This window comes from Drosophila hydei, unplaced genomic scaffold (assembly GCF_003285905.1).
Source record: "Drosophila hydei strain 15085-1641.00,03,60 unplaced genomic scaffold, DhydRS2 tig00008139-arrow-pilon, whole genome shotgun sequence".
Lineage (NCBI taxonomy): Eukaryota > Metazoa > Arthropoda > Insecta > Diptera > Drosophilidae > Drosophila > Drosophila hydei.
In genome coordinates this window covers 1,830,790-1,857,972 of record NW_022045847.1, presented here as the reverse complement: position 1 = coordinate 1,857,972, position 27,183 = coordinate 1,830,790, and the positions used below count along the sequence as shown (strand labels likewise).

Below are 27,183 nucleotides of genomic sequence, written 5' to 3'. Positions count from 1 at the left end.
TAATTATAAATAATATGTTAGTTAACTAAAATTTGCGCATATTCATGCGGTGTTGCTGGTCAGCGATGCCATCAGAAATTCCATTTTATTCAAAAAACTCTTTCCTTCGATTTTGTCAAAACGCACCTGTAATTGGGACGTTATTAGAAAATGAATAATTTGTACAGTTTTCCATTTACCTCTTTGAAATTGCCGCCCAGATTCTCCCAGAACTTCTCTGGCACCAATGGACTGGGGAAAAAGTCTGGACGCGGACTACGCGCTATATATACCTTGACATCAATTTGCGGATCGCAGCGTATTTGAACGGCAATCATGCGATCGCTGTTGGGAGAGCCTAGCAAACAGGAGCTGGCATTGCCAAGTGGTTCTACCTTGCCAATACCTAAATGATTGCTATTCGAAAGCACTGTCCAGGCCATGTAGCGAGCCAAACTCACTAAGCAGCTGATCTGATGGGAATTAATTTGGCAAAGTATGAGATCTCGCAGCTCTTGTGGTTCATACGAAAGTCTCATGACTCGTCCATCGCGGCAGATGCACTTCAACGAGCGCTCTTTTACATGTATAACCAGCGAAGTTCGCCCAATGGCGTCATAACCATGCGTCACAATATTGATCTTAACACAGGACATTGTCGGGCTGTTCATAGCATTCCAATGTGATACAATTTGAGGATCCTTCACATCACGCGCCAGCGTATCCAGCACATATTGAGTGCGCTTACGCATGAAGATATGCTGCGCTTGTGCAATAATTTGCTCTAGTATTGTCTGCGTCTTGGTCATGTCCAGAAGTGCCTCCCGATCCGCCGCTGTTGGTCCCGCAATCATGCGCTTCTTGCTAGGTCCTAGCGGTGCGCTGGCCGGATGCGGAAATGGATGATGTGAGTTCTTGAAGTGCACCTCTCGCAAGAGCTGGTGTAGCGAGTGTTCCAGCACATGATCGTGATCATTAATTGGCGCCGGCTGACTGGAATCGAAGCTAGTCGAGTGACATAGTGAGATGATTAACTGAATATTGGGCAGCAGTGTTGCACGAATCTGATTGCCAATAACTACATGGGGTATTGGCGCCTGCAACTGAATGGCCTCGCGTGCCAGCTGAGCAAACAGTTCCTTGCAAAACAGCACATTCTGTGCGAACTCCAATGTCTTTTGCCAAACCCCCACCTGGGCAGTTATATTGGGTCCATGTCCCATTAAATTTACCTAAGGCAAAGATTTAGAGTAAGTATTAGATTAGTTAAACGTTAGTGTGTGTTACCTGCGCCGTGCATAGATCTTCCTGATCCTTTTGTGTGATGACCTTAATGTATGCTACGCCCTGCAGCTCGGCGGGAACAATTACTCGCAGCGCTGAGCTTGCCTTCAACTGCATGCCATTGTTCGTGCTGCTGTTACTTGCACCAGAGGAAGCATTTGCACTGTTGCCGGCACCATCGTCGTCCAATGCTTCCTCCGCCTTAGTCACCTCAAAAGTGCCACTCATGCCGAACTTGGAGCCCGCTGTGCGATAGCTAAGATCGCCAATGATCGCTCCATTGGAGACCTTTTTCAAACGCCAATTTTGTCGCAGACGCAGCAGCTCTATATGAAAGTCCGATACGTTGCGACTACGCTGTTCACTGTGCGCATTGCGTAGCCGCTCGGCCCCACTCAATAGAACCTGAGCAGCCTGTGAAATGGCCTTTTTGCGACTGTACACTTGTACAATGGGCTTGGTATCATCGCCATCCTCCAACAGTGGATCCAGCACTAGGTAACGCTTATCCTTGGCAATCGATATCACATCGGATAGCACACAGATTTCTGTGTACGCATCCTTCAGCTTATTACGTACTGCATCCCAAGGCCAAAGGCTCTCCTGAAATTGGTTGGCATCTTTGTCATCTTCAGTTGCTGCTGCAGCTGATTTTTCCTCTTTCTTTAGATCATCCAACGACGTCTTGCTAAAGTCTATGCGAGCCGCGCACTTTGCTAGACTCTCTGAGAGCGTCGGCGGCCTGTGAAGCAACTTGTTGAGAAAAAGAAGTGCATACAATATTGTTTGTTTCGGTAGCTCACGCTTGGTATAATTCAGTGCCATCGTAGGCGATCTCACGTATTTGGTTCTCGCACGTTGTCTCCACGGATATATTAACCGAGTTTGACATGTTTCAATTCGTCAAATCTCCAAGAGCCGGGCATTTGCACAAAAAAAAACACAAATAGTAAGCGAGCAGGGTTGCATTATTAGCGACAGTTTAACAACTTAAAAGTATCGATAGCATATGCTGTCACTTTACAACACAGAAACATTACTTTCATATTTTTGTTGAATTTCAATATTATGGAGCAAGCCGCAGAATACAACTTTAGCAAAATGCTGTATCTTAAAAACAAAGCAACAAAGCTAGATGTGGCAAATTACACCGTGATCATACCTAGCATCTGTGTGGGCAATGCAGCGCAATTAGCCTGCGACCTGTTGATTGCATCGAAGAAGTTGAAACGCATTGGTAACCTATCTCATTCAGCTTTGATCCCTGTCTATGGGCCGTCAGCATACCAGCACGAACCAAATGAATTTGTCTCATCGTGTGAGTTGTATGAATCAGTCGAGGATAAGCTGCTGGTTATACAATTCCGTACACCACTCATTGCACGACACACAAAAACTTTCCAAATTAATTTAGTGGAACTGCTTCAAGCTGCACGTCGTGTTATCATATTGAGCGGCAGCTTTGGCTTCGAGCGACGTTTTATTGATGATTCACCATGGGCTTACCGTGCCAGTGATAACTTTAAGGCAGCACATGCCGCACAGCTGGATGGTAAGACGTCGCTGGTGAAGTGGAAGGAGCACACTGGCGAACATATATTTGGCGGAGGTAATGCCTTGCAGTTATTCCAAGCATTTAAGGAGAAACAGGTGCCGGTCATGCTGCTCTTCCGCTATTTACTCGAGGGCGATAATTCTACGGATGCGTCACTGATTGTGCGCGAGTTGAATGAGCTTTGCGAAGATTTTTTGCAGTTACATGATGGCGGCGACGGAAGCTTCAAGTTAACCGTACCCAAGTCCTGGAATTTGTTGTTCGGGAACGAAGTAACCGAACTATTATTTTAATTATGAAATATCATTTAATTGGATGGTCGTTATAAATAATAAAATCTAATCTTTTGGTGTAGGATAAAAGATATTGCTCGCACTGTGCTCCCTAAAGTACTCGCTGCCATGCTCTTGGTAAAGATGTTTTGTGGTTAAAGACTCACTGAATCTCTTTCCATTCGCCTGTAAGCAGGCGCCCAGCCAGGCGCTTAACACAGGATCGTTAGATTCATAGATGGCAAAGCTGGACTGAAATGGACGCAGCTCAAGCATTTCCTTAGCCAGTCTTTCCTTCAAGCCACGAAATTGTGCACAGCTGCCCGTTAGGTAGACGTGATCAACCAGGCGCTGCTGCTCCTCGCCTGTGAAAAATTTCAACACAAACGCAATCAGTTCGGCGAGACCCGCTTCCGAGCAACCAATCATGCTTGGCTGAAATAGTATCTCCGGCACGCGTATAGCCTCGACTCCGAAATGGAGCTGATAGTTCTCGGCCGCAATAAGTGCTTGCATGGCCGCATTGTTGCTTCCATCATCAAAGTTGGCATCGTAATGCTGCAAGATCTTCTCATACTCAAGCATCCGTTCATTTTCCGCATCGGAGTCGCTGTCGTCGTTGTACCGATTGATTCGTTTGTATACATCCCAATCGTTATCGTTCATGCCAAAGCCATCGTCTTCCTCATCTCCGCCGTTTGCCTTGCGCCGTTTTTCACTGCGGGCGAGTGTTGAGATGATCCTCATTCGCTCCTGTGCAGCATGCGTATGACGCTTAGCCTGCTCTTGTCGCTGTTGCTGGCGAGCCTGTTTTCGTTGCTGCAGCTGATCCCGTTTCTCACGCAGATCCGCCAGCCATTGCGATTGCGATACACCCTCTGGCGGTTTGGGAAGTTTGTCTAGCTTATCTTGCTGTTTACTGGGCTTCGGTTGAGCAGTGGCGCGTTCCTTTACACGCTTAATGCGCGCTGTTATCGTGCCGATTAGCTTGTCCAGTTCCTCCAGGTTAGCAACTTGCTGCTGTTGCAACGCACGTTCAAATTTCTGCAATTTCTGTTGTTCATGGAGCTGCCTTAGCTTACGCAGCACCAGCAAATAATCCTCATCTTCCTGTAACTTTTCACGTTCTCGACGATTCTTAATGTCCAGCAGTCGCAACGCAAGCTCTCGGCGTTTTTCCTGCTTTTGCTCTGCTGTGAGCAGTGCATTGGTCGCTGTTACCTGATTGTAGGGCAATTGAATTTTCATAATGTGCGCCTCGTAGTAGTCCAATTGAGCCCACTTTAGCAGTTCATCCCTGTAGTCCTTTGCAATGTGACAATGGTCATGGACCAGTTTTTCGATGCGACTTGAGATGGCATTTAGATGCACTGGATACTTCATTTGCATCAGACGAAATAAATAATTATTTATGTGAAATCCACCCACGTTTAAGCGACGAACATGTTGCAGCTGCATCTTGCCTGCTAGAACGGGAATCACATGTGTCGTGTTATATCCAAAGGATATAATAAGTGCATCTGAAACAGATTTATGTTGTTGTTGATGGTGATGCCAGCTGTAGAGTGCATCGATGCCATAAGAAAGCGCCGGCACATTGTAACATTCAAAGAGCAATTCGGTCATTTGGCGGCGACACGAATTGGGATTAGCCAACGCTTCGGTTAAGACAATGGGATGGTCAATGCTCGTCTCCCCATCAAAGCCCATTTTACTGAAGATGTAGTCAAAGATTTGCTCCTGATGATTCCAATTGGTGACCACGTTGCGCTCAAAGGGTGACTTGAGATGAGCTCGCACTGCTTCAATGTTTGTTATATCATTTCCAATTTGGATTTCTGCATTAGCTTTCAGTTCGTCAACGATTGTTGCAGGAGTAGCAGAAGAATCCGGCAACTGGTTGCTATCCTTTTTCCGATCTTTCCGCGGCTTGGTAAGTACATTGCGAAATCGCAAGTCCGGTTTCTTGCTATTATGCCATCCAACACGGCATTCATAAGATCCGTTGTCAATTATCAGCAAGCGCTTGGGTATTGCCATCTTACGTCTTCTTTATTAATTTGCAAATTTTGTTTACAGTGAGTTTGTTTACGGTCAATGCGGAGTGTAGGTGTTCAGAATGATATTATTTCTTCGTTTTACAACACTTTAACTCACTAAATAGCAACCCTGAAATGTAACCGTTGTTATAAATCCACCGTTGACGAAAAGCGAAAAGAAGTAGTATATTACATTAAGAATATTGCCACATCAAGAAATAAAAAGCAGTCGATCACACATTTGACAATCAGATAAGTTGTTTAGTTGTTATTCATGAAATTGTGGCAGACAACAAAATGAAAACACATTTTGTCTATACACAAAAACGAATTTTTTTAAACATTGTTTTGCTTTATAAAGCGAACTAACTATTTTAACTAACCGGTAACTCAGAACAAAACTTAAAAAATAAAAGGAACGAAGCAATTTAAAAAAATCTTTGGAAATAAATGAACAAACGATCAATCGTAATCTGAAATCAATATAAAATTAGCTAGTGGCTAACATTCATATTTATAATAGAATATTACTTTGATTTGGCTTATTACTATGGATTTGGCTGATGTGGGGTCTACTCATGAAATTGTGGGTAGTCCTCACCTCAAACTTCAATAAATGACAATTTTAGTGTTTATTCTACTCTATCAAAATGCAATTTAGTAAGTAGTAAAATTCTCGGATATTTTAATTTACTCATTAAAAAAATCTTGATCTCAATACAACTACTTAGTAGTAGTCTAAATATTTTGAATGCTTGGCGTCACCAGCTTCAACTCGTTTTGAATGCGGTGAGATATGGTTAGTCATCATTTAATTATTAAACTCGCAGTTTAAAAATTCAAAATCGTCCAGCCAGTAATCGATATTTGCAAATTATCGATTTACATAACTGTGTGAACCTGGTCTTTCAATGTTTTGGATGCATTCCATGTGTTAGAACATTTTATTGGAAAAAAAGCAAACCAATGAAAAAATTTAAAACCTGAGCTAATAACTTCAGTACTGTAGAATGGAATGCTTTTGCACTGGTCAAAAATTCAGCAAGAAACCGATAATAAAAATCGAAAGTAAGTAATCGATATTCGCATATTATGTGCAAATGTTAATTCTTATTATCGTTTAACTTTATTATCACTTGGACTTATCGATATTGTGGATGCATTAAAATTGTTGGCCATCTCTAGGCGTTAGAAGCTCATTTTTGCAACAAAATAGAAATAATTGAAAAAGCCAAGTCCTGTTGCTAAATTGCTGGGACTTGGGCTATACAGGTATACAGGTAATTTGAAATATTTGAGCATGGAAAGCGTGGAAACAATTGATATTGCCCGACTGGAAGAGGCAGTAGTTGTCTTTTACCAATCCAACTCGCAGGACCAGGCAATTACACACGAATGGTTGACGAAGGCCGAGGCCAGCCCACAGGCTTGGCAGTTCGCCTGGCAGCTCATGCAACTGGGCAAAGTAAGTGGGGGGGTGGATATCTAATTGAACACCTGGAGAAAATCAATTTTATTTCTACTATAACAGAGTCAGGAAGTGCAATTTTTTGGCGCAATAACATTGCACTCCAAACTGATGAAATATTGGCACGAAGTACCTGCCGAAAATCGTGAAGAGTTAAAACAAAAAATTTTGGAGACAATTGTGCAATTCGCCGCAGGCCCCAAATTAGTGCTCAATCGCCTCTGTCTATCGGTAAGAGCATAATTTGTGCATTCAAATTTCATAATTTTAAATTTCAACCTTTCTTTCACAGTTGAGTGCTTATATTGTGCACATGCTCGAAGATTGGCCCTGCGCCATTGAAGAAGTGATCGAGACGTTCCAAAGTCAACGTATACCGAATGTTAGCGCCGAGGCTCAGCTGTGGATTATGTTGGAAGTGCTGTTGGGTATCCCGGAGGAGGCGCAGGTGATTCACACCTCCGTTAAGAGGGTTACGTTGCGCGGCGAGATTGGAAAGCGTGTACCGCTCGTGCTGCAGACGATTGAAACCTTTTTGAAGCAACAAATGGGGACTGAATGGGACACCGAAGGTTACAGCAATATGACGCGGGCAGTGAAGTGCGTCAATGTGTGGATTAGGTACGAAATAATTTTAAATATGAACATTAATTTAATGATCTCTTACCCACGCTAATACTCTTGTAGAAATATTGGCTACTCGATTGAAGCTTGCGTCAGCATCTGTGTAGTATTGTTGGAGATAGTAAACAAGTGTTACTGGCCGTGCATTCGTTCGGGAGTTGGTTGCATGTCCGCAGATGAAAATGAGCTCGCGGAGACTTGTCTCACTGCAATGGTCAGCATTATAGTTCAACCCGATTGTCACAACTATCCGAAGACGGCAGCGGTGCTGATCAAGATGTTTTTAGATTCATTGTGCGATATTACACAAGTAGAATGGAAGCGTGATAATGACAATGAAGACATCATTGTGCATATCTATATGCTGTTTGTGACCGCTGTAGAGCGACATTCGGGATTATTCTTGAGCGGCATTACGGCCACAGATCCAGAGCTATCTGCAATATGGAGTCGCATGGTACATGAGATATTGCAATGCACAGACAAGCCGGGTATTTACCCCGTTGAAGAATCATGCAGCACCATGGCTTTGGCATTTTGGTATATGCTGCAGGGCGATGTCTTTGCCATGCCCGATGAGCAGAAGCGCAAATGTTGGGAGCATATAAAACCACTATACGCGCATTTGACCACCGTGCTCGTTCGTAAATCCGAGCAACCCGACGAGAGTTCCATTGATAAATGGAACTCGGATGATCTAGAATGTTTTCGCTGTTATCGCCAGGATATATCCGACACTTTTGTAAGCATCAACTCTAGTTATACATATATAAATTATACTTATATTTCCTGTCGTCTGCAGATGTATTGCTATGATGTATTGGACGACTATATATTAGAGATATTAGCCGCTATGTTAGACGAGGCCATTGTCGAGCTTCAGGCTCATCCCACACACTGGACTAAGCTGGAGGCGTGCATATATTCGTTTCAATCGGTGGCCGAACACTTCGGTGGTGAGGAATCTCGCCAGATACCCAAGTTAATGCGTGTGCTCTCAGAGATACCGTATGAGAAACTTAACGAGAAACTATTGGGCACTGCACTCGAGACAATTGGATCTTATTGCTCTTGGTTAATGGATAATCCCACTTATATACCACCAGCCATTGATCTGCTGGTGCGCGGTCTCAATTCTACTATGTCGGCACAGGCTACGCTCGGTCTCAAGGAGCTGTGTCGCGATTGCCAAATGCAATTGAAGCCGTTTGCTGAGCCACTGCTCGATGCTTGTCAAGCAACGCTTGTAACGGGTCGCATGAAGAATTCGGATTCAGTGCGTTTAATGTTTAGCATTGGGAAATTAATGAGTTTGTTACCACCGGAGCAGATTCCCAAATATCTGGATATCATAGTCAGTCCCTGCTTTGAGGAACTGCAGACCATTTGTCAGGCAGGCAGCGTAAGCAATTGCTTTATTACATTTATGATAATATATAATATGTATTATATACTGTGTAGACAACTCCAGCAGCGCGCATACGTACAATCTTTCGCCTCAACATGATATCCACACTATTTTCGTCACTTAACACTGATCTGGATGATGAACTCAAAGATGTACACAATGTGCAGCCGGTACTGTTGGTTATGCAAAAAACAATGCCAATATTTCGACGCATTGCCGAAGTGTGGGTGGAGGAAATAGATGTGCTAGAGGTGCCTATTTAGCTACTATACACATGTTACAATTGTTTAAATCTTCATTTCCACAGGCTGCTTGTAGCGCTTTGAAACATGCCATTGTTAATTTGAGAAGCAGCTTCAAGCCCATGTTGCAGGATTTGTGCTATTTCATTGTTGCAAGCTTTCAAACACGCTGCTGTGCACCCACGCTGGAGATATCTAAAACGGTTAGCATTTAATACATCAGTAATATATAAAGATTCGACATTATATGTCCACTTTTTCAGGCCATTATCATTTTTTTCTGGGAGGAGAACTGCAAGCCGATGATGCAACAGCTGTTGCTGGAGTTTGTGCAGCATAGTTTCAAACTCTTTGAGAATACGCCCCAGCAAAACTTTTCAAATATATCTGATACCATGGAAATGTTTTTCGCCTGCCTGACCCAAATTGTTAAAAAGGTACCACAGGTTCTGGAGGACAAAACTATCGCGTACGATCGGCTAATTTACTATGCACAGCGTGCCATGTTATTGCCAGAGAATGGGCCCATCCGAGCTAGTACACAATTTGTAACTCAATTCGTAATGCAATCCAGGAATCATGCACACATGACCGACGTAATGCTGGCCTCCGGGGAGCAGATTATTCAAACTGCGATGATCTGTGTGGGCTACATGACACCGCGACAACAGGTTGAAAAATTTGCTGATGTATTTCTGTCCATTAACAAAAAGTATCCAGCCGAACTGGCCGTCTGGCTAAAGAATGTTATGTCCGTACCCAATTTTCCCACTGAGCTCATTAGCGAGGCTGAGAAGTCACGTTACGTAACACTTATTATCAAGTAAGTCCTATAAAAACAGTTGCAACTCCTTAAACTAATTTCGTTTTTGTTAATTTATCAGAATAAAAGTCAACAAACGATTGCTGCAGCAACATCTTGGGGAGTTGGCCGTTAAGACGCGCGGACTTGTCCCACTTCAATCCCCAGTTAATTGAAAACCCTGTTTCTGGAACCCGTGGCCAAAACTCTTATATTTTATTTTTCTATTTAGTTGTTAATTGTAATTAAGACGCTCTGTAAATGTTCCTTGCTATTAAGTTGTTTTTTTTATAGGTGTCAAATATTTAGCTCGAAAATGCGAGAGTAGTCTAAAAAAATCCGGTATAACAAAACACATATATTAATTTAAAGAATCTTTCTGCAATTTTATATTTTATCTTGATCCTAAGTTCGGAAATTTTAAATTTATTTAGACTATTCTCGTCGATATTTCATTTATTCATCCTGTTTCGGTTTATCAAATGTGTTGGAAAAAGGCTGTTTTTTTTAATTTCTTTACAATTTAACTTTATTTATACATTTACAAAAATTATACGCTCTTGTTAACGGTTTATATGCCTTTTATTACAAATTCCATACATTTTTGTTTTAGGCCTTTTTAACTTAATGAGTTTTATGTGGATTTAGATTGAAAACTTTGATTTTTTCACCGTTTTCCAACCTAGACAAATTTTTGCTTTATTCACTTTTAATTGTTTTCATTTATTGTTCTGTAACCTTCAATATAGATATATATCAATAATGCCAAAAATATGTAAATACATCTCTATATATATAATATATTTATGTGTCTATAACTAAATGAAGCCTTTCATTTACTTGGCCTGTACAGCACTTGGAAGTGGTAGCAAAAATTTGATAAGGTTTTGCAATCCGACGTCTAGATACAATAGTTGTATTTTATATTTATTAAGAATCTGGACCAGTTACCAGCGCTTTAACGTGTGTATACGTACGACCGGCAACAGTGCAAGTCTGTATTCCGCCCCGTTTCCAGAGAATAATGTTTATAATGGAAGATAGTATATAATGATCGCACGATATACATACTTCATATTCTGGATGCGAATTAACTTGGAGTAATCATATGAAGTGCCGATGATCCCAACTCACAGAGAAGAAAAATATTTCAATGTAAATTTATTTAAAGGAGTATCATCTTTTAAATTATATAGAAGTAAGTATCCCCCATCAATGTGGATTTCATCATTTATAGCACTCTTATAATACACTCACACACAGAAAAAAAAAACAGACATACATTCATAGAAACACATAAATGTGCATACATTTGTTTTTAACAAATGCATGTATATAGTATAATTAAGCTGCTATTGGTAATCGCATATAGTATAATAATTATAATTTATTACGTTAGGGTTCGCTGCCTCTACTCGAGCTGAATAATATATATATATATAAATATATATATATATATATATATATATATATATATATATATATATATATATATATATATATATATATATATATATATATATATATATATATATATATATATATATATATATATATATGTATAGCCACTAACTAATATAACCAGACTATATGTAACGATATACAAAAGTCAAGAATTTTGCACTTAAGTGAGCTGATCCTTACCCAAATATTATTTATATAACTGTTTGTTACTCTATTCTTGTAAATGAATTATGTATAAGTTTGAATATAAATCGAAATTGTGAATTTACTATAATAATTATAATTTATGTAAATTTGTTAAGTTTGCCAATTTGTTTTATTTAATTATTTAGTTTGCTTGTTAAGTTAATTAGTATATTTTAGCAATTTTATATTGATATATTGTCAGCAAAATATAATAAAATTATTTCTATCTCAATCTTTCTCAGAATTTGTTAGTTTTTAAGTATTTAATAAGCTCGGCATATTCTATAATTAAATTTTAATTTTTTAGATAATATTTATCAGCTTTTATTTGTTGTGCCACATATGTATATAGACATATCCGTTCATTGTAAACAAAAAATAACCAACGCTGCAAAGTTTATATATTACATTTATAAGAATTACAATGACTAGTGTTGGAAAGGTGTTTAAAGTCGTTACAGACCGCTCACTTGGCTGGCATATAAATCGATATATGTATATCATTTTTGACAGTTTGTATACCGTTAGATATTTGCAATGGATGAGTATTATAGTTAGAACGAAGTAGTAGTACACATATATATAAGTATATATATATATAAATATATATATATATGGGTATCTAATGCTCAATCATAGGTGGTTGATTCTTACGCAATGTCAATTCAAAAACTGTACAAATTTTGACGTATTCACTGAAATGGAAAGAGCATAATGAATCCGTATTAATATTGCGAAATGATATATAACTTGCTAATTATCAATAATTGCATGCAAAACAACAATTTGGAGTAAAACTTCTTTTTTATTTTATTATTATCATGCAGTGTTGAGTAAGTCAAGTAGGTCAGAAAGCATTTTGCTAGGTCTCTTGATTGGGATTTAAACTCTTTATTGGTTGGTACTCTGCATGTTTATTTACTTAATATGTTGTATTTTAAATTTTAATATAATATATTTCTATAGACGTTGTGTGCTGCACACGCTCACGAAACATACAACGATTATTAACCTTGGTTTATTATCAGTATTCTCATTATTATCATCATTATCATTATCGCCGTTATCATATCATCTTCAGCATCATCCAACCCCATATCATTATAATCATCGATTAGACTTGTATATTTTGTTTTTGTTTTTGCTTCGCTTTGTATATAACTGTTCTGTGTGCGTTAATCTAAGTAGAACCTTTGCTACGCCAGCGTTCGGGCACTTGAGGACCAGCCCGAGTGGGGGCGGGGTGAGGGGAGTGGCCTAATAGTTGTTAGCATCTGGGGGCGGCGTTGCCAGGTACTCATCGGGTCGCTTGTGCTCGATGAGGGCGCGCACGGTGCCGCTGTCCGAGGGCAGATCGGATTTTCGTCGTATTAGTGGTTTCTCCTTGTTCCGTTCGCCGCGTATCTGTGGGCGAGGGCGAGAACGTAATGCAGACGTAAAGCATTTTTTAATGTTGGTCCCCTGCCGAACCCCACACGGATTATCGATTACGTTCAACGATTAACGATTGCACAAGTGCACACGTTTGACAGTTACAAGATCTGTGAGGTTATTGCCGGTGCAGTTAAATGACGTGACTCAGAGAATGCGTGCTAAATTAGTTACCGTGGCACCATTTAAAAGAACCACATCACACATACATTCATATACTATATATGATAAAAATATACATATATAAGAGTAGTAGTTGGACTTAAAGTAAATGGACGTAGTGAGTAGAAATTGCTAGTTTAAGTGAGTCAAAATTAATTTAGGTCTACTTAACAGTAAATAAAAACCTATTTTAATTCTCACATTACTTTAAACTAATTGTTCAATCTCAAAAATCGATAGTTTGGATAATCGATTTCATTAAGAGTACCACTGATATATTTACATGACAATTTTCTATATGCAAAAAAATGTTTATTCAGAAATGAATTCTTTCTTTTTATTGCACAGGCAATTTGATCGACAATCAATCCATTGTAATTCAGAAAGCTTTTTGTGACAACAGTTATGCATAGAATTTTAAGTTAAAAAGTAGCCTAGCTAAAATGCATGTGTTTTATAATAATTAGATATGTTTCCGATAATAAATCAGTTGGATTAATAATGGGGTTGAAAGATATTTGTTTGTTTTAAACTAAATGTTAATAGAGTATAGTTAAATGGGTTTGTGCAGGGTATCTTGTAAGTCAAGTAAATTCACTTGTAGATAATCCGATTCACAATTCATTAGATAGGTAAAGGATATAGGTGAGTAGGTGTTTGGTTTTGATTATACAGTAAAAAACGATTAAATAAATTGTACATATATTAATAGATGCAGATACAGAAACATATATTTATAACTGAAACGAGTGCGATTATTGATTTGAAGAAGCATTCATTAGTTCGTTCGTACGATTAGTGTTAAGACAGGTGGTTGAAGGATAATCTGGCTGGTTGTTGCGCAAGCACACAATCAAACACACACATACACTCACATACAAATACGCGAGTGTAACTGCGTTCAGTTAGTAGTTGTGTAGTGTGGTAAGTGTGGCTAGAGCTTGTCTCACCTCTCTGGGCTCCTGGTTTGGCTGTTGCTTTAGTGATGCCTGTGATTGCGATTGCAACTGCGGCCTTGGTTGTTGTTCAATCTTATCGTAGGTTAGATCACAATTCTCATTGTATTGATCGTATAGTATTTGACTATCGGACATTGGGAGGCCATCATTCTCAAATCGACGTACCTTCGTCCATTCCGGATTGGTTTTGGCCAGACTTTCCACTTGTTGCCACAGCTCTTCGCGTTGCGTAAGCTTCTCGCGTTCTCTGAATTGATAATAAATATATATATATATGGTATAAGGCCATAAGTGTTCTTTTTTTTGCTCACTGTTGCTTCTCTTGCTTATAATTCTTGCTACACTCATCGAAAAGCCGTTGATTCATCTCCATGAACAACTTGAGTGCATTATAAATGAGGCCGTGTATAGTCTTATTCCAGTGGGTCTTGGAGTTTCGATTTAGCGCTGGAAACATGATGGGCAGAATGGTCTGCGAGTTGTCCGCTATCAGAGACATAATGTACTCATTGTTCCAATAATAAAGTGCACGCTCTGCCACTTGAAAATGGGGCGAGGAAACGCACTTAGATATCTGTCGAAAGAGTGGTCCCATGACCTTTTGAAATTCAGCTGGCTCAATAACATCGAGGAGCTCCTCCACCTCATTCAAAAACATCACCTCCTTGGGACTATGCGTTTTCGGCCAAAACTTTAATAGACTTCTGCAAAAAGCAGTTGGTAAATAGTTAAATTCGGTTATATTAAAAAAATCAAATGATAAATTGCTTACTTAATAACCGCCTCCGATAAACTGGGATCCTTCTCAAGAAACTGCACCACACAATAGGTAAGCTGTGGATGGTAGACGGAGAGGCTTTTGGCTTTGTGCAATGGCAGCAATACCTTAAGTAAAAATTGTTTGTGCTCCTCCTTCAGCGGTAAAGCGAACCCATTAATGATGCTGCCTAAGATTTCCAGCAGCTCGGCAATGCCATTATGATGCTCAGTTTCATAAATAAATCTGCAAATTAATTGCAAATGGAAATAAAGAGCAAGATAAATTAATAATATATAAGAGAAAAACTAATATATTCTAAAACATAACTTAAATATTTTACACTATATCATTTTATACATATTGTAGTAAATGGTTCGTTCTTTATAGATCATTTAATTAAATACTTATTCATTTGTATACCTGTAAAACACATTGTTGATCTGCTTTCTAATAAATGCCCTCAATCCCAAGAATTTGCCATAGATGCGATGTAAAACAGTCTTAAGGAAATCACGTTCACGAGGATCTTCCGAATCGAATAAATCCAACAGTTGTAATACAAATTGATGATCAATATAACGTTTCGCAATATTTGGCTGAAAATCGGGCGATTCCAAAAAACGCAAAAATAGTTCATAGACCAATTGCAAATGTGGCCAAGATGATTCCAAAGTAGGCTCATCCTCTTCTGGATCAAACTCAGCGCCATTGGGATTCGACGAAGGCGGCAAGGTTCGAAAAAGATTCACAGAAAACTAAACCAAACAATATAGTTAGAAATTGTTAAAAGATATTCGTTCGATTTATACTTACCATGTTGATGGCCTCCGGGTATATAATTTCTGTAATAACACCATTTTGATTGGACAGATACTCCACCATCTCGTGCAGGGCGGCTCGCTTGACCTCCTTCCATTTGAGATCGCTTAGCGGCTCCGAGAAATCGAACAGAGTGCAACATTGTCGTAGCTTCTGCAGGAACAGTTCCTCCCGTTCCTGCGCTGGGGTCTCTATGAATACAAATAATGAGATGGATTTAGTAAATATATATTAGCTAGCAAGTATAAAAATGAAAGCGCTACGAAATCGAAACAAAGGGCAACGAAACAACATAAACCAACTGACAAAAGCAAGCTAACTAAAAACAAATTGTTTCTTTAATGGAAGCTAAGGTTGGAGGAGCGTAACCAATAGGAACCTCGCAGTGGCGGCAAAGCCAGCGCAGTTGATGCGTTGGGTGGCGAATGAAACAGATTCCGATCGCGTGCACGTCCTGGACTTCCAGTCAGCTGCTGCAGCGTCTGCGACGGCGACGATAGATTGTGACCAATTACATCGCCATTCTGACGTAGCACTGAAACAGACGCTGCTGATGACGACGACGACACAGTTGATGATGTCGATACCAATGCCACAGTCGCTGCACTACTGCCATTGCGCTGGCCAATGCCCAAGGAAATGCTAATGCCACCGACCAGATTCTGTGCCACTGTCGAGCGCAGCGGCTCTTCAGTCGCTACTGCTCCTTCGCTGTTGCTGCTTGTGCTGTTGCTGCTGCTGCTGTTGCCGACACTTTTTGTGGCATTCAATATGTTCTTAATGGCCGCGGCGGCACTCACGGGTGACTGTTGAATGATGTTTTGAGAGTAGGTTGCGTGATTTTGATTTATGAAATGAGTAGAGCAGAGGAATTTCTTTCATTATGTGTACAACGTTTGTCTCTCTGTGTGTGTCTGAATGTGTTTGTGTTCAATTGCTGCAAACCTTGTTGCTGGACGAACTGGCTGGTGATGTTGCCGATGTGCTAGCGGCTGTTGCCGTGCTTAGCAACGAGCTGCCGGTGCTTGCTGCCGTGAAATGTTGCGCCAAGGTGGATACCAGAGAGTTGCCACTGCTTCCAGATGCAACTACACTTGCGGTGGTGCTGGGTGCTTGCTTAGACATGAATGCTGTTGAAGAAGTTGCGGCCGGAGCTGCGGCTCCAGTTATTGTTGTTGTTGTTGTTGTTGTTGTAGCTGCTACATTTGTCGCCGCGGACGACAGCGACAATGAGGACGTTGAGGATTGTGAGCCAAATGGCGATGAGGAGGCAATTAACGCTGCGGCCGCCGAGTTCGCACCACCACCGTATGTGACTGCTGATGATGTGGAAGCCGTTAAGCTCGCAGCAGCCGAGGCTATAGAGGATGAGCCAGCCTGCGACAGCGATGACAAAGCAGAGGCTGATGAGTTCGAGCTAGTCGATGAGGATGATGGCGATGATGATGCGTTGGTGGTTGCGGTGGCGGTGTTGGCAGTTGCCTCTGGCGGCGATAGTGGCATTTTGCGTGCCTGCAGCTCAAACTTTGCCTTCAACTCTTCCACGCTGCTAAACTTGAATTTGCTGCCCTGATCCGTCGATTGCTGTTGCTGCTGATCCTCGTCGTCAGCCAGTTGATCTAGGCCGCTGTGAAACGATGGCGACTTGGGTATACGTATTCCACCCAGTGCATAGTAGCCAGCAGCAACTGTTGCTGTTGCTGTTGCCTGCTGTTGTTGTTGTGGTGGCTCCTGTGTTTCTGCTGCTGCAGCTGTGTTGCTTGTGTTGTTGTTGGCAGTCGCTTGCTGCTGCTTGGGGGTGCCGTTTAGCTGTTTGCCCGTCAACAACATAGCACCGATGACCATTTCATTAGAGCCGCACTTGGTTTAATGGCGGCGCACTTTGGCTTAATACTCGCATTTGCTAATTGAGCGACTTGAATAACAATCAAAACATGAACCAAACGAACAACCAACAACAACAGGAACGATGATGAGTAGGAAAAATGCGACACTATTTAAGTTAATTTTTCTAATAATTTTTTTTTGTTTGCGCAATTTATGTTTATAGCATCTGTAAATGGAATTGCAATATATAGATTATGATATTTTTAAGTATGCATATGAGGGTAAATGATAACGAATGAATTGCAAAACGGAAATAAAAAGTTTATGAAAAGGAAAAATGAAGTAATTGCTGTTTAGGCAGTCTCAAGCGAGACATTATAGAGATGTATAGAGACAACTTGGCTATGTCAGCAACTACTGCAATATATACCATAGTATATATAAATATATATATATACGTATATATAAATTCATATATATATTGTATGTATATTCTACATTTCAGCACTTACGAATTTGTATTGGAAATGGTACCGGTTTTCGCAATGTCCGGAATTTTTACTATATGGTTCTTTTTTCGCTCGACTGGCAATACGTGTGATAACGGAACAAATTTGTTAAACACAACGGATGTGCAACAATTAAAACTGTTTATTTAAATTTTTTTAATACAGAGCTGTCAGAGAACCGTGTTGACTGCAGGGCAATTTGTTAAGGGCACGCAGGCGGAAAAATCGATAACATTTCCCGTGGGCGAGCGCAGGATGAGCACAAGAGAGCAATAAATATATATTTACTTATATATATAGAGAGAGAATGAGAGCGAGAGAAACAGTAAATGAGTGAAGAGAGCGCCAAAAATATCAGCCTCAACAGCACTGGCCAAACTGGCTAAAAGAGAACGAATTTAATGCCAACAGCAAACGTTTAAATAATTAGCAAGTGGATAGGCAATAATAAAAAATAAAAAATCATTGCGTTTTAGAGAGAGTGCCTGAACGGACATAGAGGGATGCGATGGGAGAGCGTAAATAGCGCGCAAGGCAAGTGGCAAAAATGAGACGGCGGGCGTAACTAACACATGTACATTTAAAAACGTATATGTTTATGCATGTGTGCGTATGTATGTATGGTGAAGTGTTGAGCAACCCAGCAAAATGAACATCGCTCACTTGACCTTTGCGAACTTGCTTAATAAATAATAACGCAATAAAAAATACCGACAAACAACTGCAGTTCGACAGCTGTGCGGCATACGCAAATCATACAACAAAATTACATGTGTAAATAAGGCTCATACATACATACACATACTTAAATGTGTACGTATGTTTGTGCATGTTCAGTGTACTTACTTTCATTCAACGTATTAAGCGCCGTTAGTTCACAGTTCTTAGATACATTGTAACGGGTGCTGCTCTGTCGCTTTTCCTTGCGCACCAGCGGTGTGCCGGTTAGGTTCAAACCCTTTGTGATAGGAGTGGGTGGCGGTGCATCACGCGGTGGTGTGCTGTCCTTGTCTGTCTTGTTAGCCTGCAAATATCAAGCAAATTCATGGTCAGCCAAAAAAGGGCTGTTTAATCGTAGAATGAGAGAGGGGGCAAGGGAAAGTGAAGCAAGAGAGCGAAACAAAAAGAAAAACCAAACAAAGTAAAGAGCAAAACACTTGCAAACATTTAGTTCTTTTTGCGTAGGACCTTTCCCATTACCTTGTTCTGTGCAAATCCTTGCCGCCTAAGTCGAGCTGTCGCCTGTGGGTTGTTAGTCTTGTTTTTAGTAATGGCAACAAGTAAATGTGCACTCTCTAAGCACACATACATATACTAATATATGTATGCATAAGTATTGGTGAATTACTACATAGAATTCTGATTCGAAAGCAGAAACTAAGAATCTAATTGGAATCAATCATTAGGCATATGGGCACACATTGGCGATGATAAGATTAGATATACATTTGTGCGTTTAGGTTGGGGCCAGAAGGAAGTATATATATAAGTATATTAGGGGTTCGCCGAGGGTAACACACAAATTGTTCTATAATTGACGTCAATCATTAAACATGCTTAGTTTGGGACGGGAGATTAGGTATTTATTGTATTGCAATATTACTAATAATTATATGCATATTTCACTTTGCTTGTAATACAGTCGTTGCTTGATATGCGAACGCTTTGTTTAAACAAATGTTAATATAAAAATATTTTTTTACAAATTAGTTAAGGTCTTTTAAAATACGCCTTATCTCAATTGCGATTTTGCTGCACTTGAACGAGGATATGAAGTCTTTTTTTGGCTTTTTAATATTGAAATATGCATACATTATTAACTAGAAGTGACAAGTGTTCGACACCGAATTGTGCACATGTACTATGTACATACATATAATATATGAACAACATTTATTACTCACCTCGCTTTTGATGGGAGTAGCAACGATTCCGCTGGTCACAATGATAGGTGTTGTTGCTGCTGCTGGAGATGTTGCTGTTGTACTAAAGCTACTGTTATTCTCTTTGATACCGTTAGCGGCAGTTGTGACTTTAATAGTGTTGTTGTTATTTGTTGCGGCCGTTTCATTTTTGGTAGGCGCTGTCGCCTCTATCGCTGACGTTGATGACACCGCCGCTGCTGCTGCTGTCGTGCTTTTTGCTGTTGCTTCTAACGCTTCGTTATCCATAATACGCTCTCAGACTTATCTACCGCTGCCGGATTGTACTGTTTCTTCTTTATTGACGTTTAACAACACTAACAACAACAGCTGTTACCGCAAACAACAGAATTAAGAGCTTTTAAATACTCGTTTTTTATTTATTTTTGTTCTCTTTTAATTGATTTGTATCTGATAATTTAAGATCCACCGCTGCGGATGTGTTGAGAAGAAAATTAACATAGCAATAGCAAAAATTAAGTTCCACAAAAAGATGACAACAACAACATGCAGAAAACTTTACTGATCATCCTATACACACACATTTACACGTTTATTCCTCGGAGATTATGGGGGTAAAATGAAAAGTGCTAGTAGTAGAAGACAAAGTTGTCACATAGTAATACCAAGTTGAATCCGGTTCTAAACATATTCAAGAACTTGCACTCAATCAGTTCCGATACAAATACAATCAAATATGTGTGTATGCACATGCATTCAGTATATATGCATTCATATACTCAATATTGGTGAGGTTTATTTCAGCAAGGGCAAAGGACCTGGCGATAAGGGGATATCCCTGGGAATATCTTGCCTTTCGGCGCTTCCGTAAAATTGCACACAGAAAATAAATATCAAATATTTCAGACGTAATGCGACAGCAAGCAACAAGTTGCGAAGCAATGGCCGTCGATTAGAGTTGCCAGACTCAGAATTCATCCCAGGCCCATGCGAAAGTCAAGTGTGTGTTGTATGTGTGTGTGGACAACAACGTTTGTTGATATTCTTAGGGGGGAGTCGGTGTGTATGAGGAGGGGTTGTTGTTGCTGTGCCTTTACATTCCGCTACACAAAAAATATTGTATACACCTACCGACTAAATGCAAAAAAAGACATCAGCAATTTATATGTCACCTTTAAAAGAGCGAGGAGGAGGGCGACAGCTCTGCTCGCAGCATGGGCGAAACAGAGAGAATGAGAAATAAAATGAATGTGTACTGTGAATAATTAATAGTTGCAGCAAAAAGTCAAGCCAAACAATAATAGATATGCAAAACAAAAAAAAAAATAAAAAAAATTAATCTGTGTATGCGAATGTCAAATGAGCGTTTGGTCTGGTTTAACAGTAAGAGGGAGCCGTCTATTTACCGCTAGAAGCTGCAAGATCTTATTCCATTTGCCTCTACTGCGATTTAACATTAAATATTTTGCTGATTAAAGATGTATTCCTGTTAATGTTTTTACGTAAAATGTGAATCTAACACACTCACACAAACACACACAAAATACTCGCAATCGCACTCGCACTGCTTTTCGTTTATTCACTCAAGCTCTCGAGGCTGGGATATTTCTATGTGAATTTTTTGCGCTTCACTTTTGTTCCATCATTTTCATAGTCCGATTGCGAATTTTACAAGACAGATGCGCACAAGTCACGACGTGTTATCAGCACTATGATTTTTAGTTAACCTTTTTATCAAAAACACCTATTATCAAGGGCTTGTTTAATTATAAATTATTATTTTCGTAAAATATTTTGTTCACGCAACGTCGCTGCTAAATAGAAGTAGTGCTGCCAGACAGGTCAATATCTGTTACTATTATAAAGTATCGATTGGGATTTTTATCAAAGCCAGTCTTATCGATACAAAAATTATAATACATAGATTTTGCAGCAATAGATTTCTTATTGCCGAGTGCTTTTTTATATACCACTTAATATATTTATAAGTGGCTTTAAAAGTTTGAATTTTTCCTTATAGACTCGCTAGACAAATGCATAAATTTAAATTATAGTAGCAGCAACGGAAATGTTGTTAAAACTAAGTTATTGTTATTGAAATATCGATTTTAATAGGCGATTAATTCAGCTTTACATACATTTTATATGTGAAAAATGTTATTGAATATTTAACTAAATTTATATAAAATTCTAAAGCTTAAAAGAATTCTGAGTAATCTATCTATATTTAACATATTATCAATTCGCGAAAAAAAAAACAAATCTAATGATTCATAATAAAAAAAGAAAGAGTAATATATTATTTTTGATGACACTTGTTGGCATTATATATGTGTGCTTAATAATTGGCAGAGCTAAATTTTATCGATGTAGATTTGATTGTATGAAGTATCACAAATATCGAAAGAGACTTGCATCACTAACTTGCAGATGGCAACTCTTTAATGCTAGTTTTTGTTTATAAAATAAATAAGTTGTAAAAAGTGTACACAAATAAGAATTGTCATGCAAATAACAATTAAGGTGCTTAAGGGCAAAGATTGCACACTTGAGGTAGGTGTTTTGTTCTTTACATGTAAAGTATGCTGAAAGATGTTTCCCACTTGGCCAGGTGTCGCCGACGTCTACGATTCTGGAGTTGAAAGAAAAAATAGATGTCGCTCTACAAATTCCCGCCACAAATCAGAAGCTCCTTTTGCTTGGGCGACCATTAAACAATGACCAGACGATTGCCTCATATCCAAATATTAAAGAGGGCACTAAAATAAATCTTGTAGTGATGAAACCTGGACTACGCGACTGCATTCATCGTGCCTTTCGCAAATACTATACGGAAACTCAATCGGAACGGCTAACCAACGAATTCATGACGGATTTCGAGGCAAAATTGAAGGAACAGAGCTTGGACGATCTGGAACGTTTCGCTGATAATTGCTTATAAAATTGAAAAATCTTTGAACATATTGACGCTAAGAACACATATTATAATAGATTATATATAATATTTAATTGTTTTCCAAGCATTGTAGTAAAAAATTTATGACAGTTGATTTGAATAACCTGTCATATCCAATACGACTTTAATTTCGAACAGTGTGGCAACTCTATATTCTGCATTGGCAATTGAGCAAGTGTGAGTTAGTGTCAGAAATGCAGGCGTGCAATTTTCTTAGCCGAGTTGTTAACTCTACCAAGCCAAACGTGCGATCTTTTTCCAGAACATTAGGAGTCATGGTTAAGGTAGGCAGCGTTGTTGTCATTATTCTAAATAAATTTGCATACAATTTTTAAAATTAAATGTTACGTAAGCATAAGTAGAGCAGCCTCATAAATATTGATTCAGCGGCATAGATGCGACAAAGTGCAACGTATCAAGGTTACATCTATTCCATCACTACTAATGCATTTGTACATATGTGTACTTCAGGTTGGAGATAAAATTCCGTCTGTGGACCTTTTTGAGGACTCGCCAGCAAATAAGATAAATACCGGCGAGCTAACAAATGGCAAAAAAGTAATATTTTTCGGTGTGCCCGGTGCATTTACTCCTGGCTGTTCAAAAGTAAGTTTAAATTAGAAAAGAATATCGATTATGAAATCATTGATTGTCCACAGACTCATTTGCCAGGCTATGTAAGTGGAGCAGAGTCTCTCAAAGCCGAACAGGGCATTGATGAAATTGTTTGTGTCTCTGTCAACGATCCGTTTGTAATGTCCGCTTGGGGCAAGGAGCATGGAGCAACTGGCAAAGTACGCATGCTAGCTGATCCTGCTGGTCTGTTTGCATCCGCCTTGGATGTGAACATCGACTTGCCACCGTTAGGCGGCGTGCGATCCAAGCGTTACTCCATGGTTGTGCAGAACGGCGAGGTTAAAGAGTTAAACATCGAACCCGATGGCACTGGCCTCAGCTGCTCGCTAGCCAACAACATTGGTAAGAAGTAAACTAATTATACAATATTATTAGTGCCGAAATATCATGTCTTCAATTATAAAACAGCTATGTAGAGATTAAATAAAAATGCAACTAGATGAACTATGCGTAATGAATTATTTTGTTTAATATCTAGTTGGGGCTAAGCTTCTAATCTTATCTCTAGCGGTTGTCAGTATTGGGTGCAATCTTCTGGGAAAGGAGTTTGCCATAGCCGCCTCGTCCCGCATCGTAGTCTGTTCTATATTCATCTCGCACTTGACCGCCAGTTTTGCCACGTCCATATTGGCGGCCCTCAATAAAGCCTGCATCCCAGTCCACACGAATCAGTCGGTCGTCCAGTCGCGTGCCATTCACAAATCTATAATGTACATTTAGATATTTTCAAAAAAATTTAATTTGTTGACATTTACCTCATGGCAGCTTCGGCTTCGGCTCGCGTGTAATATTCTACAAAGCAGAACCCACAAGGGGTCTTCTTGTATTTGTCCAGGCCCATCACAATGATGCGTACATCACCACAACGCGAAAAGAGCTCATGTATTTGCTCCTCAGTTGTATAAAACGATAAGTTTCCTACATATAGTGTAGTTGAGTCGCGCAACGATCGCTCCTGCTCCGAACGTGAGCCCTGAAACACAAGTAATAAAAATAATAAATCTGAAACCTGAATATCATACAAATTGAACTTACCTTAAAGTGCTGATCACGATATGAACTCAAATCTATAGACGCAGTCATATTATAGATCAATTTGATACATAAAACAATGCAAACAAAAAATTGTTAAATTTTTTTTTCTTAAAAGTAGTGCGAGTGTGCACACACCATGCAATTGGTAATTATGTAGTAAATAGGGCTGCAAAACCAATATATCTGTCAACTGAATGGTCACACTGTCTTTTTATAAGAAACAACGTAGCAAAACAAACTACAGTTACGCTGTCCAATTAAAAGAAAAATACAGATAATTGTAGCAATAGATCTTATATTCTGCTCGAAAATTATGAGAAAAAATAACGTTTATGGACACCGTAAATTAAATATATCGGATTAATTTTAAAGTGTTGACCCCGATACGGGGTCAATTTAGTTCAAAGAAATGTGGAACTTTTTGCTCGCTTAAAAGTGATGTGTATATGCACACACTGTTCTATGCATGTGAAGCAACCAGGGCTCTGCGCATTCTATTTGCCTGTAGATGTGGGCACACTAGCATACGAAACACCGTAGCAAAACAAACTATAATCGGCTGCCAAGCTGACAAAACGAAAACATAAAAAGTATTAAATGCATAATTCTCATACGAATAGCGGCATTAAAAGGCAGCTCCGCTATCGTGGGGATGTCAGCGGTAGTGTCAGTCACATTGAGGTACTGCAGAACGAAGAAACCCACAAACTACCAAAGGTCAAATCGCCAACAATTGTGGATGACGTTGGCGTTGCTGCAGCAGCTTCACATCAACGCGTTTATAACGGTAAATATGACAAATCTGAGAATCAATGAATCTAGCTGAATAGTTGCCTCTACAGCCGGCTCAGAGAGCAGCACATTTTACGACTTCTTTAAAGTGGAAATGACACGCGGCTACATGCTGGAGCATGATGAAGAGAGGTATTCTGCACGCCGGCAAAAAATCTATAGCTTTATGCGCATACCAAGAGATCTGGAGCGTTTTATGGTTTATGGGATTATGCAGTGTGCTGATTCCTTTCTCTATATACACACATTTCTGCCGGTCAGATTTTTGCTAGCCGTTTGGTCCCTGCTGACACGGACTGTTGCACGAATATTTCGACTGCGAAGCGGTAGTCAGCGACTGTTGTCTCCTGCTGAGATATGTGATTTACTCAAGGGCGCCATTTGGATAACGGTGACAATGATAATGCTGCTCGTGGACACGAATCGCGTCTATCACATTATCAAATCGCAGTCGATAATCAAACTATATATATTTTACAATATGCTCGAGGTGGGCGATCGTTTGCTTTCCGCCTTTGGACAGGATACGATTGATGCGCTTTTCTGGACGGCTACCGAGCCAAAGAACTCGAAACGTGAACATTTTGGCGTAGTAACGCACATTCTATTTACGCTTATTTACGTGTTCTTGCACAGTGGCCTCATCATGTTTCAGGTGTGTGCTATCGATGACTATCGCTTATCGTTCGTTCTAATCGAAATCGGAATGTTCGCACATTACAGTTTTTGGCTCCCTCTTTTAAATTATTGCTTTATTTCCCTCTTGCAGGCCACCTGTCTAAATGTAGCCGTAAACTCGAACAATAAGGGTCTGCTCACAATTATGATCTCGAATAATTTTGTGGAGCTTAAAGGTTCGGTGTTTAAAAAGTTCGATAAGAACAACCTGTTTCAGTTGACCTGCAGCGACGTACGCGAAAGGTTCCATTTAAGTGTGCTGCTATTTATTGTGATGATACAGACGATGAAGGAATTCGACTGGAGCATAACGCAGTTCTGTGTCATGTTGCCCGATTGCTTTGCTGTGTTGTTTACCGAAATACTTATCGATTGGGTGAAGCATGCGTTTATCACTCGTTTCAACGAGCTGCCCGAAAGTATTTATCGGGAATACACGACGAGCTTGGCTTATGATATGACTCAGACGCGTCAGAAGCACGCCTTTTCGGATCACTCAGACCTGGTGGCACGGCGCATGGGTTTCATACCATTCCCGCTTGCAGTGGTACTCATTAAAGCCATCTATACGGCGGTGTCCTTCCACAATATAGCAGCCTGGCTGCTCTTTCTACTCGCCTACTTATTTGCTTTAGGTCTACGCATTTGCTTGACTATCTGTGCTCTGGGGAAGGCGTGCAAGCTGATGAAGGAGCATCAGACGGAAAGGAACACTTCTACGCCCAGCAGCATGACCAATGTACCCGTCATTGGAGCAACAGCTGCTGCATTTGCCACCTCAAATGTGCAATTACTTAACAACAATAATAATATTAATAGCAGCTGCAACAGCGGATCTTCCTTCAAGCCAACAAGTATGGCTACTTTGTCTTTAGATCCAGGTCTGAATTTCTCGCGTGCCACCTCGACGTCGACACCGAAGAAGGCAACCAGCGAACAAGAGCTGGATGTGACCAATTCACTGGAACTAGGAGCTACTGCGTTGTTCTCCAATAGCGACGTCGATCTGGATGATGTATGCCTCAATGAGCAGGTGACGAATGTAAATTCTAATGCTAATAATCAGGAAGTTTATCTGGATGAGGAGTTGGCACGAAGTGAGCCGGATTTAATGCAGCTTAGCGATGCTGTTGGGGCTGTGGCCAGTGTCAGTGCCCACCTTGACCGTGCCAAGGGATTGCCGAAGCGCACTCACAAGCGTTCCGAATCGGAGCCTTTTATGGGTATGCCGTGTCTCAACGAGAAGCTAACTGGTCCAATGTCTGGCAGCAATGCAACGTAGCTTATTCTGATTAATTAATTTAATTTTTATTTTGCGTGTGTCTGTAAATCGGGATTGGAAATGTTTGTATGATTGAGTAAAATGAATTTATATATATTATCAGTTAAGCAGAGTAAGCTGACGATGTTTAA

The 27,183-nt window shown here is 39.9% G+C and overlaps 9 protein-coding genes across 9 annotated transcripts; 5 read left to right on the top strand and 4 right to left on the bottom strand.

The window, feature by feature from the left end:
* Positions 1-30: 30 nt before the first annotated feature.
* Positions 31-2,236, bottom strand: LOC111601374 (mediator of RNA polymerase II transcription subunit 17). Its single transcript, XM_023317913.2, has 4 exons — positions 2,067-2,236; positions 1,267-2,005; positions 180-1,211; positions 31-126 (listed from the first exon to the last, which is right to left on the bottom strand). Exons 1-4 carry the CDS (start codon positions 2,153-2,155, stop codon positions 43-45), a joined length of 1,944 nt encoding a protein of 647 aa, XP_023173681.1. The 5' UTR covers positions 2,156-2,236; the 3' UTR covers positions 31-42.
* A 44-nt stretch (positions 2,237-2,280) lies between these two features.
* LOC111601375 (proteasome assembly chaperone 2) lies at positions 2,281-3,126 on the top strand. The gene has a single exon (XM_023317914.2). It carries the CDS (start codon positions 2,332-2,334, stop codon positions 3,109-3,111), a length of 780 nt encoding a protein of 259 aa, XP_023173682.2. The 5' UTR covers positions 2,281-2,331; the 3' UTR covers positions 3,112-3,126.
* On the bottom strand, positions 3,111-5,461 carry LOC111601373 (actin-related protein 5). Its single transcript, XM_023317912.2, has 2 exons — positions 5,323-5,461; positions 3,111-5,259 (listed from the first exon to the last, which is right to left on the bottom strand). The coding sequence occupies exon 2, from the start codon at positions 5,128-5,130 to the stop codon at positions 3,157-3,159; it is 1,974 nt and encodes a 657-aa protein (XP_023173680.2). The 5' UTR covers positions 5,131-5,259; positions 5,323-5,461; the 3' UTR covers positions 3,111-3,156.
* A 222-nt stretch (positions 5,462-5,683) lies between these two features.
* Positions 5,684-10,024, top strand: LOC111601372 (importin-13). Its single transcript, XM_023317911.2, has 11 exons — positions 5,684-5,789; positions 5,960-6,197; positions 6,315-6,594; positions 6,661-6,828; positions 6,890-7,218; positions 7,285-7,963; positions 8,024-8,623; positions 8,683-8,880; positions 8,937-9,074; positions 9,135-9,694; positions 9,756-10,024. Exons 3-11 carry the CDS (start codon positions 6,430-6,432, stop codon positions 9,847-9,849), a joined length of 2,931 nt encoding a protein of 976 aa, XP_023173679.1. The 5' UTR covers positions 5,684-5,789; positions 5,960-6,197; positions 6,315-6,429; the 3' UTR covers positions 9,850-10,024.
* A 2,142-nt stretch (positions 10,025-12,166) lies between these two features.
* On the bottom strand, positions 12,167-17,417 carry LOC111601299 (serine/threonine-protein phosphatase 2A 56 kDa regulatory subunit gamma isoform). Its single transcript, XM_023317815.2, is given in 8 exon segments — positions 12,167-12,727; positions 13,867-14,122; positions 14,187-14,579; positions 14,648-14,878; positions 15,056-15,390; positions 15,449-15,645; positions 15,834-16,260; positions 16,349-17,417. Coding segments are annotated over 8 exon segments (2,937 nt in total). The 5' UTR covers positions 17,300-17,417; the 3' UTR covers positions 12,167-12,580.
* A 4,663-nt stretch (positions 17,418-22,080) lies between these two features.
* On the top strand, positions 22,081-22,708 carry LOC111601337 (ubiquitin-like protein 4A). Its single transcript, XM_023317866.1, has 2 exons — positions 22,081-22,226; positions 22,285-22,708. Exons 1-2 carry the CDS (start codon positions 22,179-22,181, stop codon positions 22,612-22,614), a joined length of 378 nt encoding a protein of 125 aa, XP_023173634.1. The 5' UTR covers positions 22,081-22,178; the 3' UTR covers positions 22,615-22,708.
* Positions 22,709-22,774: 66 nt separating this feature from the next.
* Positions 22,775-23,702, top strand: LOC111601334 (peroxiredoxin-5, mitochondrial). Its single transcript, XM_023317864.2, has 3 exons — positions 22,775-22,913; positions 23,101-23,235; positions 23,289-23,702. The coding sequence occupies exons 1-3, from the start codon at positions 22,824-22,826 to the stop codon at positions 23,616-23,618; spliced, it is 555 nt and encodes a 184-aa protein (XP_023173632.1). The 5' UTR covers positions 22,775-22,823; the 3' UTR covers positions 23,619-23,702.
* A 14-nt stretch (positions 23,703-23,716) lies between these two features.
* LOC111601335 (nuclear cap-binding protein subunit 2B) lies at positions 23,717-24,440 on the bottom strand. Its single transcript, XM_023317865.2, has 3 exons — positions 24,301-24,440; positions 24,021-24,238; positions 23,717-23,968 (listed from the first exon to the last, which is right to left on the bottom strand). Exons 1-3 carry the CDS (start codon positions 24,346-24,348, stop codon positions 23,770-23,772), a joined length of 465 nt encoding a protein of 154 aa, XP_023173633.1. The 5' UTR covers positions 24,349-24,440; the 3' UTR covers positions 23,717-23,769.
* Positions 24,441-24,527: 87 nt separating this feature from the next.
* On the top strand, positions 24,528-27,183 carry LOC111601333 (protein TAPT1 homolog). Its single transcript, XM_023317863.2, has 3 exons — positions 24,528-25,087; positions 25,143-25,747; positions 25,862-27,183. Exons 1-3 carry the CDS (start codon positions 24,898-24,900, stop codon positions 27,050-27,052), a joined length of 1,986 nt encoding a protein of 661 aa, XP_023173631.2. The 5' UTR covers positions 24,528-24,897; the 3' UTR covers positions 27,053-27,183.

What these genes read in the sequence shown, in the direction of transcription:
- LOC111601372 (XM_023317911.2), top strand. Translation starts at nt 6,430, where the DNA reads ATGGAAAGCGTGGAAACAATTGATATTGCCCGACTGGAAGAGGCAGTA. An exon ending in CCATTTGTCAGGCAGGCAGC is followed by an intron (nt 8,624 to 8,682) that starts GTAAGCAATTGC and finishes TATACTGTGTAG; the next exon opens with ACAACTCCAGCAGCGCGCAT. An exon ending in CGCTGGAGATATCTAAAACG is followed by an intron (nt 9,075 to 9,134) that starts GTTAGCATTTAA and finishes CCACTTTTTCAG; the next exon opens with GCCATTATCATTTTTTTCTG.
- LOC111601334 (XM_023317864.2), top strand. Translation starts at nt 22,824, where the DNA reads ATGCAGGCGTGCAATTTTCTTAGCCGAGTTGTTAACTCTACCAAGCCA. An exon ending in CATTAGGAGTCATGGTTAAG is followed by an intron (nt 22,914 to 23,100) that starts GTAGGCAGCGTT and finishes TGTGTACTTCAG; the next exon opens with GTTGGAGATAAAATTCCGTC. An exon ending in TTACTCCTGGCTGTTCAAAA is followed by an intron (nt 23,236 to 23,288) that starts GTAAGTTTAAAT and finishes GATTGTCCACAG; the next exon opens with ACTCATTTGCCAGGCTATGT.
- LOC111601335 (XM_023317865.2), bottom strand. Translation starts at nt 24,348, where the DNA reads ATGACTGCGTCTATAGATTTGAGTTCATATCGTGATCAGCACTTTAAG. An exon ending in ATCGTGATCAGCACTTTAAG is followed by an intron (nt 24,239 to 24,300) that starts GTAAGTTCAATT and finishes CTTGTGTTTCAG; the next exon opens with GGCTCACGTTCGGAGCAGGA. An exon ending in GAAGCCGAAGCTGCCATGAG is followed by an intron (nt 23,969 to 24,020) that starts GTAAATGTCAAC and finishes TGTACATTATAG; the next exon opens with ATTTGTGAATGGCACGCGAC.
- LOC111601337 (XM_023317866.1), top strand. Translation starts at nt 22,179, where the DNA reads ATGCAAATAACAATTAAGGTGCTTAAGGGCAAAGATTGCACACTTGAG. An exon ending in GCAAAGATTGCACACTTGAG is followed by an intron (nt 22,227 to 22,284) that starts GTAGGTGTTTTG and finishes CCACTTGGCCAG; the next exon opens with GTGTCGCCGACGTCTACGAT.
- LOC111601333 (XM_023317863.2), top strand. Translation starts at nt 24,898, where the DNA reads ATGCATAATTCTCATACGAATAGCGGCATTAAAAGGCAGCTCCGCTAT. An exon ending in ACATCAACGCGTTTATAACG is followed by an intron (nt 25,088 to 25,142) that starts GTAAATATGACA and finishes TTGCCTCTACAG; the next exon opens with CCGGCTCAGAGAGCAGCACA. An exon ending in GTGGCCTCATCATGTTTCAG is followed by an intron (nt 25,748 to 25,861) that starts GTGTGTGCTATC and finishes TCCCTCTTGCAG; the next exon opens with GCCACCTGTCTAAATGTAGC.
- LOC111601374 (XM_023317913.2), bottom strand. Translation starts at nt 2,155, where the DNA reads ATGTCAAACTCGGTTAATATATCCGTGGAGACAACGTGCGAGAACCAA. An exon ending in AAGATCTATGCACGGCGCAG is followed by an intron (nt 1,212 to 1,266) that starts GTAACACACACT and finishes TCTTTGCCTTAG; the next exon opens with GTAAATTTAATGGGACATGG. An exon ending in TGGGCGGCAATTTCAAAGAG is followed by an intron (nt 127 to 179) that starts GTAAATGGAAAA and finishes TCCCAATTACAG; the next exon opens with GTGCGTTTTGACAAAATCGA.
- LOC111601375 (XM_023317914.2), top strand. Translation starts at nt 2,332, where the DNA reads ATGGAGCAAGCCGCAGAATACAACTTTAGCAAAATGCTGTATCTTAAA.
- LOC111601373 (XM_023317912.2), bottom strand. Translation starts at nt 5,130, where the DNA reads ATGGCAATACCCAAGCGCTTGCTGATAATTGACAACGGATCTTATGAA.